At 38.2% G+C, this 19,006-nt stretch overlaps 1 protein-coding gene across 2 annotated transcripts in view; it reads left to right on the plus strand.

Moving 5' to 3' along the window:
- Window positions 1-19,006, plus strand: part of CNTN1 (contactin 1) — a 359,681-nt gene that overhangs the window by 173,737 nt on the left and 166,938 nt on the right. For both annotated transcript variants that reach the window (XM_056117746.1, XM_056117747.1), the window contains exons 5-6: window positions 5,327-5,499; window positions 6,879-6,974. In XM_056117746.1, the coding sequence (XP_055973721.1) occupies window positions 5,327-5,499; window positions 6,879-6,974 (269 nt within the window). The remainder of the gene's footprint in view (window positions 1-5,326; window positions 5,500-6,878; window positions 6,975-19,006) is intronic.

A 19,006-nucleotide genomic window follows, 5' to 3' on the forward strand; every position in this document is an offset into this window, starting at 1 on the left:
CTGAGTATAGTTGAATATGATTGTGGCAGTGCTTTAGGCAGAGTGGGTTTATGGTGCCAGGATTAAACCTGGATTGGCAGCAGATATCCTTCTTGCTATATGCTCTCTTCAGCCCATTACATACATTTATTCAATATTTGTACTTATTTAGCAATATTCATAAATATCTGTTTTCTGATTTGGGGCTGGGGGGTGCCTGTACCATGGCTTTTTCTGTTTTAAAAAAAAGTTCAGAAAAGTATACCAGAATTTCTCATCTGATGCAAATTGCAAGATTAAAAGTTTAACCAAGGCATCAGTAGTGAATACTGAAAGGCAGCAGCTTGTTGGAGAACTCTCTGGACCCCATAGTGAGTCAGTTCCCCTGGGGCACTTCAGTTGGAGCAGGTGTGCCCTCTCCAATCAATCCAGATGAAAGCCTGGTGGCTACAAGCTTCCAGAAGAAAAACCCAGGTACTAAGGACTAAGACTTCAGGGCACATGGAGGCAGTGAAGATGGGCCGGCCCTTTCTGTCTCCCCACCCACTTGGGGTCCTGGATGTCACACCCACCTATTGCCACTGGGCGCCATCTCAGGGCATCAATGGTCTTGATCCAGAAGACTCCAAATGAATCTCAAAATAGATTGGCTCCCTACCGAGATGTCTCTGGACCCCAACCATTTACAATTTTAGAATTCCAGGACCTCTCATGATATGAGCGGGTAGGGCGTCTGCCTTGCATACAGCCAACATGGCCGACCCGAGTTCGATTCCTCCGCCCCTCTTGGAGAGCCGGGCAAGCTACCGAGAGTATGCATAATAAGCAATAGAAAATAATTTATCTAGCATCTGCTGGAGCAATAGCACAGCGGGTTGGGCCTTTGCCTTGTATGCGGCCGATCTGGGTTCAATTCCTCCTTTCCTCTTGGAGAGCCAGCCAAGCTACCGAGAGTATCCTGCCTGCACGGCAGAGCCTGGCAAGGTCCCCAAGGCATATTCGATATGCCAAAAAAGTAACAACAAATCTCACAATGGAGATGTTACTGGTGCCCGCTCAAGCAAATGGATGAACAACGGGACAACAGTGCTACAGTGCTGCCACTGGCAGGCAGGCTTGAATGGTGGTGGGGAAATTTGAAATAATGGTGGTGGGAAGTTGTAATGGTGGTGGAATTGGTGTAGAAATATTGAGTGTAATCAATGTGAATAATCTTATGAAAATATAATTTTTTTAAAAAGTTTAACCAAAGTTCAATGGATTTGAATTTTACTTTGGAAAATGTTCCATGAAGATAAAGCAAGTGATTGATTGCTGAAAAACTTGGGGCCACTGCTCTGATCTCGCCTGCCTAAATTGAATGTTGTCATTCAACAGGGCTGATTTTAATAGTAGATTTTTGTTTTGGAAAGAAAATAACTTTCTGTTATTTAAAGAAGTTATCAGAGAGATTATCCTTTCTCTTCATTTAATCATTATTGAGTTCATTTTCTCTTGTCTTTGGCCATATTTTTAAAATAATCCTTAAAAATATGAATTTAAATACAAAATACCTCTCCTTAGAAAATTTTTATGGTCACAAAGCTTTTTAGATTTTTTTTGACTACACCCAGCAGAGCTCAAGAGTTATATCCAGCAGCATTAAAACTCCTTTAGCAGTGCTCCTGGCCTGTGTTCAGAATTGGCCTCTTTCAGCCCTCAGGGGAATGCATATGGTGTCTGGGTTTTGAACCAGGATCATGGTCACCACAAACACATGTAAGAAACATGCCTTGGCTTCAGTTATATCTCTCTGACCCAAAATATCTTTATTGTTTAATTTTATGCACAGGAATTCAAGTTATTTTATGAAGTTAACAAATATTAAAAACATTTCATGGGGTATGTTATGCGTAATGGTAATCTATGTACATGGAAATGGAAATGGCCAAAGGCTAGTATAATGGAGCATTAATTCAAGATCATACTTTAACATTTTTCTTTTTATTACTGTTGTGGTGGTGGTGTTTTCCTTTCTTCTTCCTCTTCCTTCTCCTCTTTCTTCTTTCTTCTCCTCCTTCTCTTCCTCTCCTCCTCCTTCTTTTATTTGTTCTCTATCTCCTTCTCCTTCTCTTCTTCTTTTTTCTCTCCTCCTTCTCCTCCCCCCATCTTCTTCATCCCCCCCCCCCGTTGCTCCTCTTCCTCCTCTGCCTCCATCTTCTTTTTCTTTCCTTCTTTCCTTCTTCTTTTCCCTCTCCACTGAGGAATTTCTCTGACTCAGATCTCAGGGATCATTTCTTTGGATTCAAGGAATCATATTGGATGCCAGGGATAGAACCCAGGTCTATCATGCAAGGCAAATGCTGTACTATCTCTCCAGCTCTAAGCTCGTAATTTTGTGAAAGAGGAAGATGAGTCTAAAATAATTGACTATTTAGGACTCGGAAAATCTCATTTTGTACTTAAAAAATTATGATATTCAAAACATGTGATTTTTTTGCACCACTAGGATCCATCTACATATGTTGATAGCATCTCCAAAGCAATTTCAATCATGCTTATTCAGTGATATGCTATCCTTGCCATTCATGCACGAAATCTTTGCATGTCATTGTCTAAGTTAGAAGAGTAACAACCAAGGCAAAGAGGTTCTCAGATAATTCTATGGCGTGTGCTTCTTTTTTTGCTGTTTGTCCCTCACACCACCATCTCTCAGAAAGTAAGAAGCAAATTCTACCTCACAAAGTTTATACATATTTATCGGCAACACCTTCTTTACTCTTCTTTGCTAGTTCTTGGTTACCACCATTCTAATTTCTTAATTCTATGTGTTTTACTTTCTTACAGAAAACTACTAAATGAACTACATATCGAAAACATTTTTGGGGGCATATTCTGCTAGGGGAAGGAGGTTAGGCCCTTCCAGCCCTGCTCAGGACCTATTGATAGCTCTGTGCTCTAGGATGACTCCTGAGGGTAATACTAGGGATTTGAACCAGGGTGGGTGAGATCCAAGGCAAATGCCTTAATCCTTCTAATATCTCTCCAGCTCCTCATATGAAATATCCTTACCAATTTCTTTTAAAGAAAAGCTCTGTTTGGCAGATATATTACCAGTTCCTTCCAATGAGTACTAAAATGTTAAGGAATAGTGTGACCTGACACATTAATTATGATCTGTAGACGAGATGCTTGGTTTTTGCAGCATGTGGTGAACATTTGCTTGACACGCTCCCCTCCACCCCCAGTAAAGCTTATGATGGAGCTTGCCTGGTGAACCTGAACACATTCCACTTTCAAAATTTACTTCATGTTCAGGGTAATACACAGTAACTTTGGTAATCATGCAATTTCTCATCCTTAGAATATTATATGCATAACGTGTTCTATGATATGTGCCATTCATGATGATATTTGTCTCCTGGGTGGCTCACTAAATGGTATCAGTTGGAGAATTGGGGAGTCAAGAAGGAAGTAACCTTCATAGAGTACTATCACCATGCAACTCATTTTCTCATTCCCACAAAGGGAAAAGTATGCCACAAGCAGCTGCACAATATTGATGCTATTGTCCCACCATTACTGCAAGACTGTTGTCAAACTAAACCTAGGTCCACTTGATCTTCACAGTGCTGAACTTGATCACTCTATCAGAGCACTTGAGTTTTGTAGGGACCCATGGCCTCAGACTGGAGTGAGGGATAGCTTTTTATAGGAAAAGGAAAAAGCTTTTTTTCCTATAAAAAAGCTTTTATAGGAAAAGAAAAGAGAAACAGGTTAATAAGAGAACGCAATTTACACAGATACAGAAAAACATCTTTCCATGAAACTAAAGAAAAAATTGGATCCACAGAGACAAAATTAAGACAAGAAAAAATTATTTTTATTCAACATAGTACTGTAGCATTGTCCTCCCATTGTTCATCGATTTGTTTGAGTGGACACCAGTAACGTCTCCACTGTGAGGCTTGTTGTTACTGTTTTTGGCGTATCGAATAAGCCATGGGTAGCTTGCCAGGCTCTGCCGTGCAGGCAGAATATTCTTGGTAGCTTGCCGGGCTCTCTGAGAGGGATGGAGGAATTGAACCCAGGTTGGCCGTGTACAAGGCAAATGCCCTGCCTGCTGTGCTATCTATTGCTCCAATCCCAACATACTGGTTTAGTCAACATACTGGAAGAAATCTATAGCAGTTGGAATTGCCCAAACCTGTTACCTTGTCATGTACTGAGAAACTTGATATTGTCTGAGAAACTTGATATTGTCAGCAGAAATTATGTCGATATCAATCAGTAGTAAGGAGAGGGATTTACTTATTGGGTTGAAATTTGGTAGATTTTCAAATGCAAAAGCATGTTTCCTTATGTAAGCTTTAAAATATTCTCTTACATTGTATGAATAAAAATAAAATATTTTCTCATTTGACTTAGTGAAAGATAATCTAAAATTATCAAATATCTTTGTCCTAGTTATTTTAAAAGAGGCAATGAGTAACAAGGCTACCTACCACTATTTCTAAATGCAATCTTATAATTATTTCACAATACATCTAGATTACTGTTTCTAATCAATTTACATTTTTTTCTTTTTGGGTCACACCCGGAAATGTACAGGGGTTACTTCCTGGCTCATGCACTCAGAAACCACTCCTGGCAGTGCACGGGGGATCACATGGGATGCTGGCAATCGAACCTGGGTCAGCCACATGCAAGGCAAATGCCCTACCTGCTGCGCCATCACTCCAGCCCCTTTAATCAATTTACTTTTTCCACACTTCCTAAAATATAGCTGAAATTGCATATTAGTATCTTGGTCATAAAATCACCAGTTAATATTTGATCACTTTCAAATTGTATGATCTATCTATTGTGGTTGAACTTTGTTGTTGGTAAAATATAACCCTGATTTAATTTAATTTTGTAAAAAATTACTTTGGTATTTTGCATCAGATATTCATATTTTATACTTTACTTCTGCTAAGGTTGATCCCTTAATATTTTGCATAATATAGTTGTATTTTTCTTAATCTAGCCAGTACATAGGTATTATCAATTATAATACATGCATATCTGTTTAGAACCCATTTCAGGTACTAAAATCAATGAAACATTTGTATTTTAAAATGCTTCATTTTAAAAATAAGAAAACATTTCATATATCTAGACATTTATATTACATTCTTGTAATAAATTATAAATCATGAGCTCAGAGACACAGATTATAGAATATAAATAAATTTTCTCTCTAAGTCATCTAATTAATTATTTGACTTCATATGGAGCTATAAGCACATTATTTTAGAATTCTGATAAGAAGGTATATTATAGGTCTTCTGACTTTTGATATGCCATTTATTTGTTTTTCCTATAGATGGAGAATGAATAATGGAGATGTTGATCTGACAAGTGATCGGTACAGTATGGTAGGAGGAAACCTTGTTATCAATAACCCTGACAAACAGAAAGATGCTGGAATATACTACTGTTTAGCATCAAATAGCTATGGGATGGTTAGAAGCACCGAGGCAACCCTGAGCTTTGGATGTAAGTGAGAAAACTATAAAAATGGTGATTGTAGTTTAGTGGGGGGAAAGTGAAGTTTCATAACTTTCAATGTTATGAAAGTTCAAAACTAAAAGAATCAAGAACAATCATTTATTTTAAATTTAAATTTTTCTCATTTTGGGGCAATAATGAAAAATATTTTGAGAAACACTGTGAAAAGTAGAATTGGTACTGAAATAAATTGTATATTCGAGAGGAGTTGAACTCAGGTATGTGACTCTAAATATCAGAATTTAATTATGTTACAACTAGATAATAGGACTAAAATGTAGTTTTAAGAGAATCTGTTTGGTAGTGATTACTAGGAAGAGTAAACCAGGAAAAAGAGCAATAAGATTAATTTGATGTAGCAACTGGGTATTTATTTTTAATTTTTATTTTAAAAATCACTATAACACTGTAGCACTGTCTTTCCATTGTTCATCAATTTGCTCGAGTGGGCACCAGTAAGGCCTCCATTGTGACACGTGTTATTACTGTGTTTGGCACATTGAATGTGCCATAGGAATTTATTTTTAACAGTATTAACATTTTATGGTCTTGTTTTACACAGCTACCTTACCTCACAATCACCAAAGTGCTCAAAACTTCTCATCAATGCCCCTATGAGAGACTGAGAATTTAAATGATAAACATAAACCTTGAAATGTAATTGAAAGATTCCACTGTACAACAGGAAATAAGACTCTCTAAAAACAAATCAAGGCAAATGTCAAACATGCTCTAATTTTGTAGATGAGATGAGAGAAAAAATTTCAAGAATAGGAAGAATAATATTTTCACATGTAGAATGATAGCATTGTTATTAACATCAATGTCAGCTAGGTATTTAAGAATAGGTATGGCATTCCAGTAGTGCATCAATACTATTGTAAATTTGAAGAGTTTTATTCAGACAATAATTTTGAGTAATAACTTTTTTGTGGTATACATTATACTAAGAAAAACAAACTGATCAAAGGTAAAAATAGGAAGTAAGACAGAACTCAAACATCAGTAAAATATGCAGAACTAAATAGTAGAGTATTAATAAACTTAGATAAATGTGAGTTTCAGCATTTAGGAAACAAAAAGAAAACTAAAACTAAAGAAAGCACAGAATTTAAAGAGAAATAAGAGATTGGTAGCTTTCATGTTCCACAATTATCTTGCTATTTATCTTTGTTTTCGTGACATTGGAGTCCTTCCCCTGGAATAGAAATGCTTCAAATACTTACGTATTTCAAATGAGTCCAGCTTTCCCAAACCAACTGAGAAGTATTATATCCAAAATGAATTAGTAGCAGAAAGATTAATTTTAGTGAATCTATTTATTGACCAGAGAGTGAATGTGTTTTCCTTCTTGCTTTAACAATTAGATCTCGATCCCTTCCCACCTGAGGAGCGACCTGAGGTCAAAGTAAAAGAAGGAAAAGGAATGGTACTTCTTTGTGATCCTCCATACCATTTCCCAGGTAAATTTAGTTCCTCTGTAGCAATAAACATTGATGGAAAAAATGGCCAAGCTATTATTTTCTTAATAACAATAGTATATTTATAATAAATATTTACAATTATATACTCAGTAGTTACCTAACAGTATGTACTAATGCTTATGATACTTTTTTCTTATAATTCAGGGCCCTTAGTCATAATTCAAAACTATGTTTAAAATGATTTATGGTTGTGTTTATAAATAAGTTATATGTTATTGTGTCCTCATAAAAATTCATAGATGGCCTTGATATCTTTTTCTTGACTAACTGTTATGGCAAGTACTTCCAGTCTTAGATTGCTTAGGGGTTTTCAGAGTGGCAAACCCTGTCTTGTGTCTGATTTTAGGTGAACGCCTTTATTTTGTCCTCATTGAGAATAATGCTTGAGGTGGGCTTGTGGTAGATGGCTTTGACTATACCGAGGAAAGTTCCTTCAGCTCCCGTTTTATTGAGAGTTTTGTATCATCAATGAGAGCTGGATCTTGTCAGATGCTTTCTCTGCATTTGGTAATATGATCATGTTTTTTTTTTAAATCTTTTCTTGTATCAATATGGCATATTGTGTTGATTGATTGTGAATGTTAAACTATCTTTGCATCACTGGGATGAGTCCTACTTGGTAATGGTGTCTGATCTTTTTGATGAGTTGTTGGATTCTATTTGGTAGTTTTTTGTTGAGGACCTTTGCATCTGTGTTCATCGGGGATATCAATCTTTTTGTTTTATTTTGTTTTGCAGTACCAGCAACTTTATTGAAAAGGGGGCACAGCCTCCACTTCTGTCCCTCCTCCTTGGTGCTGGCTGTGGTTCTCATAGTCTGGCAGTCTAGCACTTCATGCTTCCTGTAAGAGGAGAGAGGAAATAAAGATCTTTAATTTCTTTTCTTCTTCTTCTTCCTCTTCCTCCTCCTCCTCCTCCTCCTCCTCCTCCTCCTCCTCCTCCTCCTCTTCCTCCTTTTTTCTTCTTCGTCTTCTTCGTCTTCTTCTTCCTCCTCCTCCTCCTCCTCCTCCTCCTCCTCTTCCTTCTTCTTCTTCTTCTTCTTCTTCTTCTTCTTCTTCTTCTTCTTCTTCTTCTTCTTCTTCTTCTTCTTCTTCCTTCTTCCTTCTTCCTCCTCCTCCCTTTTCCTCTTCCTCTTCTTCCTCCCCCTCCCCCACTCTCTCCCTTTCCCCCCCTCCTCCTTCTCTTTCTTCTTCTCACAAGTTCTTGTAGCTTGTGGCCTCATTCTCATTTGTTTCCTGGAGTCTTTTGATTTCCTCTTTTATTTCCTCTTCAAGCCACTAGTTGTTTAGTAGCAAGGTGTTTAATTTCCAGATATTTAATTTGATTATCTGTTTCTGTGTGTGATTCATTTATGTTTTCAGTGCTTCATGGTCTGAAAGATAGCTGATACAATTTCTATTCTCATAATTTTAGGAAATTATGTTTTGTCGCCCAGAATGTTGTCTATCTTGGAAAATGTCTCCTGTGCACTGGAGAAGAATGAATATTCAGCTTTTGGTGAATGAAAAGCTGAATGAAAAACTCCCCTTCTTCCACTTCTTTCTTTAAATAAAGTATTTCCTTGCTGAGCTTTATCTGGTTGATTTATCCAAAGGCGACAAAGCAGTGTTGAAATCTCCAATTACTACTGTGTTTTCAAAGCCTTTTTTCAAGTCTGTTAGCAGTTGTTTTAAGTATTTGTGGGCCCCTCATTAGGTATATCTACATTTAGGCGTGCGAGTTTTCCCTGATGTACAGACCCCTTTATAATTAAGAAGATTTGGGTCATCTATATGTGATGGGTATTTGTGTCATCTTGTGGGACTTGTCTTATCTTAATCACTTATCACTTAACTTCCCGTTAGTCGTCGATTTGCTCGAGCAGGCGCCAGTAACGTCTCCATTTGTCCCTGTCGCGTGCTAGTGTAGCCCAATGGCATCTCTTCGCTCCGGGAACATGGAGGGCCTCAAACCGATCGTTCATGACCTTGACAAAGAAGTCTGACCATCTGGTAGGTGGGCGGCCACGCGGTCTCTTGACATCCCGTGGAATCCAATCAGTAACAGCTCTAGTCCAACGGTCGTCTTTAAATCTCATTACGTGACCAGCCCATCTGATTTTCGACACCTTGGCAAATGAGACAGCGTCCCTGATCCTTGATCGTCGACGGATGTCAGAACTCCGGATTCGTTCTCTCATTTGAGTGAAACGTGATATTCCAAGCATAGCTCTTTCTATTCTTCTTTGGGAGACCTGAATGGCGTTCTCATCTTGTTTGCGTAGGGCCCAGGTCTCTGAGGCATATGTTAATGCAGGAAGAACAGTGGAATCACTGTTCTTAAAGTATTTTTTTAGCTCTTCTTTTAACAATGGTTGTGAGTGTATGAAGTTCCTGAGTTGTTTATCTGTGAAGTTGTGCATTGTTCATTCAAATCTGAAAGAAAACCTTGCTGGGTAAAGTATTCTTGGTGAGGGATTCATTTCATTGAGATTTTTCACTACATATCACCACTGTCATGGTCCAGGAGGGCTCATTTGATGTCTGTGGTAGTGCTTTCAATATCCTGTCTCTGTGTATGGTTTTTGTCATTCTGATTAGGGTGTGTCTTGGGGTATTTTTATTTAGATTTCTTTTAACTGGTACACTTCAGCCCTCCTTGACTTGGGTGCATACACTCTTCAGTTCTGGGAACTTCTCCCCAATGATGTCTGCCTATATTTTCCTCAATGTATTTTATAGATTCTGGTCTCTTTTCAAGGTCTTTGTTCCACTCTGAATTGTGTTTTGCATAAGGCGTGAGATACACATCTAGTTTTAATTTTTTACACGTGGTTATCCATTTTTGTCATCACTATTTTTTGAAGAGGCTCTTCTACTCCATTTTATATTCTCAGCACCGTTTTCAAATATTTAGCTGACTATATATGTGAGTGTTAGTCCTTGGGTATTCTTCAGACCAGTGATCAGAGATTCTATTCTTATTCCAGTATCATGCTATTTTGATTATTATGCCTTTATATTATTATATTATAGTTACAAGTAAGTAATGAGATACCTCCCTCCCCCACCCACCTCCCAGTTAAAATTTTCAATGGTTTTTGGCTATTCAGAGTTTTTATGAGTCCATACAAATTTTATTATGGACCATTCTGAATTTGGATAGGGATTGTATTGAATCCATGTAGTAGTTTAGGAAATATGGTCATTTTTGACAAGATTGATCCTTCCAATCCAAAAGCATGAAATATTTTTCCATTTCCAAGGTCTTCTATTTTTTTCTTAAATGTTTTGAAGTTTTTATGATATAGAGCTCCCACTTCTTTTATCAAGTTGATTCCTAGGTCCTTGGTGTTCTTGGACTCTGTTTTTAATGGGATAGATTCTTTGATCTCTTTCTCCTCTGATTCATTATTTGTATGTAAGAATATGTAAAAATGTGACTGATTTTTGTGTATAGATTTTGTGGCCAGCCACTTTGATGTATTGGTTTATTGTTTCTAGAAGGTCTTTTTCTTTGTGGATGCTTTCAGTCATCTCAAATATATTTAATTTCTTCTTTTTCAATTTTGATCACTTGATCACTTGACTTCCCATTAATCGTTGATTTGCTCGAGCGGGTGCCAGTAACATCTCCATTTGTCCCTGCCACATGCTAGTGTAGCCCAGTGGTGTCTGTTCATTCTAGGAACATGAAGAGCCTCAAACCGATCGTCCATGATCTTGACGAAGAAGTCTGACCATCTGGTAGGTGGGCAGCCACGTGGTCTTTTGACATCCCGTGGAATCCAGTCGGTAACGGCTCTAGTCCAGTGGTCGTCTCTAAATCTCATTACGTGTCCAGCCCATCTGATTTTTGATGCCTTGGCAAACAAGACAGCATCCCTGATTCTTGATCTTTGAGGGAGGTCAGAACTCTGGATTCTTTCTCTCATTTGAGTGAAATGTGATACTCCAAGCATAGCTCTTTCAATTCCTCTTTGGGAGACCCAAATAGCATTCTCATCCTGTTTGTGTAGGGCCCAGGTCTCTGAGGCGTATGTTAATGCAGGAAGAACAGTGGAATCAAAGAGATGTGCCCGGAGCCAAAGGTTCTTGTCCTCTTAGCTATTTCTTTGACACTCTTGAAGGCGTTCCAAGCCGCTCTCTTTCTCCTGCGCAACTCAGGTACTAGGTCATTCATCATGTTGACTTCTCGGCCTAGGTACACATAACTGTTGCATTCGGAGATGGTCGTTCCATTGAGAGCGAATTGAGCGTCAGGAACAAGACTGTTTCTCATAAACATTGTCTTCATAAGATTCAGCTGTAGTCCGACCTTTCCACACTCATGGTCAAAGTCGGCCAGCATTTGTGCCACTTGGCTAATGTTTGGTGTTATTAGAACAATGTCATCAGCAAAGCAGAGGTGGTGTAGTTGCCGACCATGCCTCTTCACTCCCATTTTTTTCCATTCCAGTCGTCGCATGATGTTCTCGAGGGTGGCACTGAAGTGTTTCAATTTTGACCCCCTGTGATTTTCTTTTCTTTCTTGATTATTGTTGCTAGGGCATCTAATACATTGTTAATAAGAGAAGAAATATTGGACAACCTTGCCTTGTACCTGATCTCAATGGGACTGCTCTTAGTTTTTCACCATTAACAATAATATTTGCTGTGAATTGTTATAGATAGCTTTTATTATCTTCAGGAAGGTTAATTTCATTCCTATTTTTGTTGAGGATTTTTCTCATAAATGGATGTTGGATCTTGTCAAAAGATTTCTCTGCCTTAATTGCTATGATCATATGATTTTTATCTTTCCTTTTACTTATGTGAGAGTAAAGGCCCTCCCGTTGATCATCGATTTGCTCGAGCGGGCCCAGTAACGTCTCCATTGGAGACTTTGTTGTTACTGTGTCTGGCATATCGAATACTCTCGGTAGCTTGCCAGGCTCTCTGAGAGGGGCGGAGGAATCGAACTCGGGTCGGGCATGTTGGCTGCGTGCAAGGCAGACGCCCTACCCGCTGTGCTATGTGGAATATTATGTTAAGTGATTTCTGAAAATTGAACCACCATTACATGCTTGGGACAAATCCCACTTGATCTTAGTGTATATTTTTTTTATAAAGGTAAAGGTAAAGGCCCTCCCGTTGATCGTCGATTTGCTCGAGCGGGCCCAGTAACGTCTCCATTGGAGACTTTGTTGTTACTGTGTCTGGCATATCGAATACTCTCGGTAGCTTGCCGGGCTCTCCGAGAGGGGCGGAGGAATCGAACTCGGGTCGGCCATGTTGGCCGCTTGTAAGGCGATCGCCCTACCCGCTGTGCTATCGCTCCAGCATATCTCATTTGATTTTATTTGTTCAGATCTTGTTGAGGATTTTTTCATCAATGTTTTTTAAGGAGATTGGTCTGTAGTTTTCTTTTCTAGAAATTTCTCTTTTTGCTTTATAATGTCAGCTTAGTAGAAAGTGTTAGGATGGATTTCTATGTCTTTGATATTGTGAAATAGTGTAAGGATCAACAGCAGTCAGTTTTCTCTAAAAGTTTGATAGATCTCAAATAAATCCGACTGGACTAGGATTTTTGTTCTGAGGAGATTCTTGATTATTGTCTCAATTTCCTTGCTTGTAATTGACCTCTTCACACTTTCTATTTCCTCTTCTTTGATTTTGGGAGATTATATGCTTCTAAGAATCTTTTATTTTTCTAAGGTCTCTTGCTCCACTGAATAGAGTTGTCATAATAAGCTCTTATGATTGACGCCTTGGGTTTCTGATTTCTTGGGTTTTATTGTAATCCCCCTTTTTGTTTCTGATTCTACTTGAGTACTTTATTATTAATTTTTATGAGAGTAGCCAAAGGTTTGTCTATCTTATTTATTCTTTCAAACAAGCAGCTTTGGTTTTATTTATTTTTGTTGTTGTTTCTGTTTTTTGTATTGCATCTCGGTTTCTATTTCATTGATTCTTGCTCTTTTTTTTCTTAGTTCCTCGCTTATGCTAGTCTTTGGATTCACTTTCTGTTGGTTCTCCAGATCTTTGAAATGTGCATTTAGGTCATTGATTTTATCTCTTTTTCTTTCCTAATGTAGGCTTATATTGCTATCAGTTTCCCACTAAGTACAATTTGCTGTGCCCCATAGGTTTTGATGACTTGTTTCTTTGTTATCATTAGTCAATGAATTTTTAAAATCTTTTTCTTGATTTCTTTGACCCAGATATAATTTAGTAGCATGTTGTTCAGTCTCCAGTATTATAGTTTCTCCACATTCTCTTTTTATGATTAATTTCTATCTCTGTGTCATAGTATTCTGATAGAATACTTGGTATAATACTTATGTATGAATATATGTAAGTTTGTCTTAGGCTCTAATGTGTGATCTATCCTGGAGAATGTTCATGTGCACTAGATATGATTGTGCATTCGACTTTTTGAGAATATAAGGTCCTGCATGTACTCTCTAGTCCCAATTCTTCTAGTTCATTTTATGTTCTTATGCCTTTACTGAAAATCTGTCTAGTTTATCTGTCCAGTGGTGACAGTGGAGTGTTGGCATCCCCCCACGACCCCTCAATACTTTTGTGTTTCCATTCATATATTTCTTTAGTTTTGTGAGTAAAAATATTATACACTTTGCTGATCCTACATTTGGTGCATATATATTAAATTTTGCACTTCTTGTAATAAGTACTCCTTATTACTCCCTAGCCAATATGTAGTGTCCTTCTGTATCTCTAATAAATTTCGTTAGATTCATTTGGTTTACTCTGACATAAGTATGGCTATCCTGTTTGCTTGTTTGTTTGTTTGCTTGTTTACTGTTGTGTTGTATGATAGTTTTCCATTCTTTTATTCTGGGCCTGTGTTTAAATTCTGCTTTTAGATATGCTTTCTGTAAGCAGCAAATGGATAACTTTTATTTCCTGATCCATTCTGCCGCTCTCTTTGGATGAGGATTTCAGTTCATTGATAGTCAGATAATTTTTTTAATTATTAAATTTTATTTTCATAATGTTGTTCACAAAATTGATTACATTCAATATTTCAACATCAATTCTACCACCATTATACCTTCCAATGATCATTATTATTTTGTGTTGCTTGTTATGATTAGTATGAGATGTCTGTCTCATAAAGACTATCTCACAGTGACTGTATAAAAAAGTAAAAACAAAATTTATGTGATGCCTCTTAGAATTCTAAAATTTCCAGTAATTGGGGTCTGGAGATATCTCTGCAGTGAGTTGTTCTGCTCCAAGATTCACTTGTGAGTCTTTGGATCATGAGTCATAATGCACTTAAATGGCACCCAGAGGCCGTTGTGGGAGTGACAACCAGCACCCTGGAAAGGCTGGGAGATGGAAAGGGGCAGTCCCTTCCTGGCATCTTGAGGCCTGGAGTTTTCAATCACTGGTTCCATATGCCTGTTTTTTTCAGCAGAATCATTCTCTTGTGAGGGGTCTGGGCCTGTGAAGATCATGAGCGTCGCATCGGTTGATTTCTGAAGGTTTGTGGTCACCAGGGTTCATTTGGAGCAGGCAGAGGGACAACATTTGCACCCACTTGAGGCACCCTGCTGAAGTCAGCCTGGTGCAATGCCCAAAGACATCTCTGCAGCGAGCTGCTCTGTTTCGAGATTCATTTGTGAGTCTCAGAGAAATTACTGATATAAAGGGCTGTGTTGCCATTTTTCTATGTGGGGTTGTTGCTTCTACAATTGACCACTTGGTTTATGTAAATGGTCTTTCAGCATTTCAGTCTCAATTTAGTTACAGAAAATGTTCTTGTTTGTCTGAGAATATATCTATCCTTCCCTCCTATGTAAATGATAGCTTTGCAGGGTATCATTCAAATCTAGAGGTGGACTCTAGATTTTTTATTTTTTTAGGAATCTGAATATATCACTTCACTCTTTTTTCTCCTGTACTGTTTTATGAGAGATCTGTTGTGATTCTTATGTTGTTTCTTATATTTAAGGTTTCTCTCCTCTTTAGACTCTTTAAGAAGTCTCTTTAGATTTTGACAGTTTGATTATTTTATGTCTTGTTCTCTTTGGCTTTATTTTGCTTGGTACTCTTTGGGCCTCTTAAGTCTGTACTTAAGTCTCTCTTAAGTCTCCCTAAATAGAGTGGGGAAGTTCCCATCAGTGATCTCTCCTACCAGTTGTTCTCTCCCCTTTCCTTTTTTCTTCTCCTTCTGTTCCTCTTGCTAGTATCCATTAAGTACCTTGCATTCTCTTCCATTCTAGTGCTTGCATTTCTTTTTCCAGTTCCCTATCATTGCTGGCTTGTATTTTGTCTTCAAGTTTATCTAAATGATTATCTACCTGTGCAATCCTGCTACTATGGCTTGCTATTGTATTCTTTATTTCCTTCAGTTCATTTTGCATGAAATCTGTCATCCTCTGTGTAAATTCTTTGAGTTGGTCAAATTTCGCATCTAATTATTGCTTAGTTTCAAACCTAGCCAGTGCTTGTATAATTTTGATAGCTGATGTAATGAGTAATGTCAGGTCCTTATCACCCAGGCTCAAGAGTTCTAATAGGCTTGATGATTTTTCTGGGTTTCTATCTCAGTCTGAAAGAGCAATTGATTTTCTTAGTTTCCATAATCTTTTTTGAGTTTCATGTAGGTTAATGTTGCATGTTTAGATAGTCTGTTACTTAAGAACAGATTTGTTTAGTTGTTTATACCAGAAGGTCACAGATACCTCTGCTGTTCAGATTTTTTCCTTGAATGTGTGTTGTTATTATATGATGACAAGGGGTTTTGAACTAGTGACTCCATTTAGTTGGCTGGGTTATATGACTAGATAACGTCAAAGAAGTATGTTTGTTGTACCCACTGGCTTCAATAAAAAATGTATTAGGTAATAATGTCATGCTGACGCTAATACATCTGCATGGTTTGGGGTTTGGAGAATTAGAGTTGCTACTTAATCACTTCACTTAATCACTTAATCCCCGTTATTCATCGATTTATTCGAGCGGGTGCCAGTAACGTCTCCATTCATCCCGGTTGCGTGCTAGTGTAGCCCAATGGTATCTGTTCGTTCTAGGAACATGCAGAGCCTCAAACCGATCATTCAGGGTCTTGACGAAGAAGTCTGACCATCTTGTAGGTGGGCGTCCACGTGATCTCTTGATGTCCCGTGGAATACAATCAGTAATGGCTCTAGTCCAGCGGTTGTCTGTAAACCTCATTACGTGTCCAGCCCATCTGATTTTTGATGTCTTGGCAAATGAGACAGCGTCCCTGATTCTTGAGCGTTGACGAAATCAGAACTCCGGATTCTATCTCTCATTTGAGTGAATCGTGATATTCCAAGCATAGCTCTTTCGATTCCTCTTTGAGAGACCCGAATAGCATTCTCATCCTGTTTTCGTAGGGTCCAGGTCTCTGAGGCATATGTTAATGCAGGAAGAATAGTGGAATCAAAGAGATGTGCTCGTAGCTGGAGGTTCTTTGTCTTTTTAGTTATTTCTTCAATGCTCTTGAAGGCATTCCAAGCCGCTCTCTTCCTCCTGCACAATTCAGGTGCCAGGTCATTCATCATGTTGATTTCTCGACCTAGGTATATATAACTGTTGCATTCGGAGATGGTGGTTTTGTTGAGAGTGAATGGAGCGTCAGGAACAAGGCTGTTTCTCATAAACATTGTCTTCGTAAGATTAAGCTGTAGTCCAACCTTTCCACATTCACGGTCAAAGTCGTTCAGCATTTGTGCCGCTTGGCTGATGTTTGGTGTTATTAGAACGATGTCATCAGCAAAGCGGAGGTGGTGAAGTTGCCGACCATCTATCTTCACTCCCATGTTTTCCCATTCCAGTCGTCGCATGATGTTCTCGAGGGTGGCACTGAAGAGTTTTGGTGAAATGGTATCACCCTGCCGAACCCCTCTCTTGATATGGTTGATTACTTCTTTGTAGAATGGTGAGATCTTGGTAGTGAATCCACAATAGAGCTCACGAAGGATCCTGATGTATTGAGTTTGTATGCCCTGATTGGCTAGGGCTTCCATGACCGCTTCCGTCTCAACAGAATCAAAGGCCTTCTTTAAATCAATGAACGTTAGACAGAGTGGCATCTTGAACTACTACCAGACACTGAAATTTTCTGAACTAGAGATTTGGGTTGGAGAGGAGGGAGCCCTTAGGTCTTGGGTCTGAGGTCTTCTCCAGAGCCTGTCCCTGATAGGGAAAGTGTGGACACACAGTCAGTGCCCAGCAGCGCACACCTGGGTTCAGAGATTTAAAACTGATATGAAACAGTGAGACACTATGACCAAGGGGCTAGGATTAGTGAGAAGGGAGCCCTCAGGGTCCCAGACCCGAGGCCTCTCATTCAGAGTCTGCCTGTGGTGAAAGAAAGAAGGTGGACACCTGAGTTTGAAGAATGAGAACTGACGTTAGATTATGTTACTCCCTGAAGTAGGGCCTAGAGTGGGTAAGAAGGGAACCCTTAGGGTTCTTGGATCCTGACTGTGATCAATATATACTTTTAATTATCAAATACAGTTTAAATTAAATTACCAGAGAACTAATTAAAAGATGATAATTACTACCAAGGTGCTACTTCTATTTGTTTTATCAAACAATCCTTTTAAATTGTAAATATAAATATCCAGTGAAATCATTGAAATCTTTTTTGATTCTTCGATTTTTTAATACTTATTTTTAAAATTTTTTTAAGGATAGACACATGGTATATTTATTTGTTTATTTTTATTTTCCCCTTGATTCTTCCATTTTTAATGCTATGGTCTATAATTGACTCTATAACTTCCTTTCAGGGCTCTGAGGGATAGTACTGTAGGTAAAGTGCTTGCGTTGCACATGGCCAGCCCATATTTGACCCAGAACTGTATATTATCCATGGACCCCAGCCCCAAGTGATTGCTGAGTCAAGAGTAAGTCATAAGAAATTTCAGATGTGGCCCAAATCCACTCCACCACCCACCTAAAGGAAAAGTCAATAAGATTATAGCCTTTTTTATTTCAAAAACTATTTTAAAAATCTTGAATAGCATCTCCCCACCTCCCCCTTCTCCAGAAAAGCATGGGGTCAAGGAACTAACAGACTTGAGGACTGAAGTTGCCAACTGTCCTCCAAGTATAGTATTTATTGCTTAGAACCAGTTATCACAAAAAGAACAACATTCTTTGGTCAGATGCCTAGCTATCTTAAACTTTTACATATCAGATGGCTATAGTAATCATTAGGCTCTCACAACAGGAAGTTGTGATGAAGGAGACAGAAAACAGATACAAGAAAACTGGACAATTCCACCTCCAGACCCCTGCACTCTGGGTTGGAAGGTTTCATAAACTGCCCAACACTTCCTTTATCTGTCTAGTTACCCACTTATTCCTCTTCTTTTTTGCCACTCTAGGAACTAGTAATCTCTTTCATACATCAAAGGCAACTAGTGGCTGTAAGTGCAGAAGTCTGTAAAATAGATTTATCTCAAAGGAGGCTTCACTGTCAGAGGTAGCAAACATAGGGGTGTTTCCACTTGAAATCTTTCTTTCTAAAGGGATGCAGGTTTTCCTGTGGAAAAGATCACTGGAGGAAAACTTATAGTACATGAAAGTATCAAAATTTCCTGTTGAAAATGCTGTATATTATGAGAATGATTTTCTTGATTAAGCCAATGTTTTCTAATTAACTCCCAAGAATGCTGTGCTTCAATTTATTTTTTGGGAGTTACACAAAACTCACTACAATTCCAATAATATTTCAAATGAATTTTAGTTTGTAGGTTTTTTTTATTTTATCCCCTAGGAAAAAAAACAAGAATTGTTGTAGATTGGCTATTTAAGCAACAATTTTAGCATCAACTTGTTCTAGATTGTGCCATAATAAACTAGCATTTTTGTGTCAATTCTTAACAAAATGGATTGTTTGGATGCCCTGGTGGAGGGCAGTTCCAGCAACAGCAGCAGTGGCCATTAACACTTTTAATCCCATAATTCCTAAAATGAACAGCATTGATAAATACATCCATGCAATAATATACACCTTCTTTCCATAAAATATATCAAGGG

Source organism: Sorex fumeus, unplaced genomic scaffold (assembly GCF_029834395.1).
Source record: "Sorex fumeus unplaced genomic scaffold, SorFum_2.1 ptg000036l, whole genome shotgun sequence".
NCBI classification, from domain to species: Eukaryota; Metazoa; Chordata; class Mammalia; order Eulipotyphla; family Soricidae; genus Sorex; species Sorex fumeus.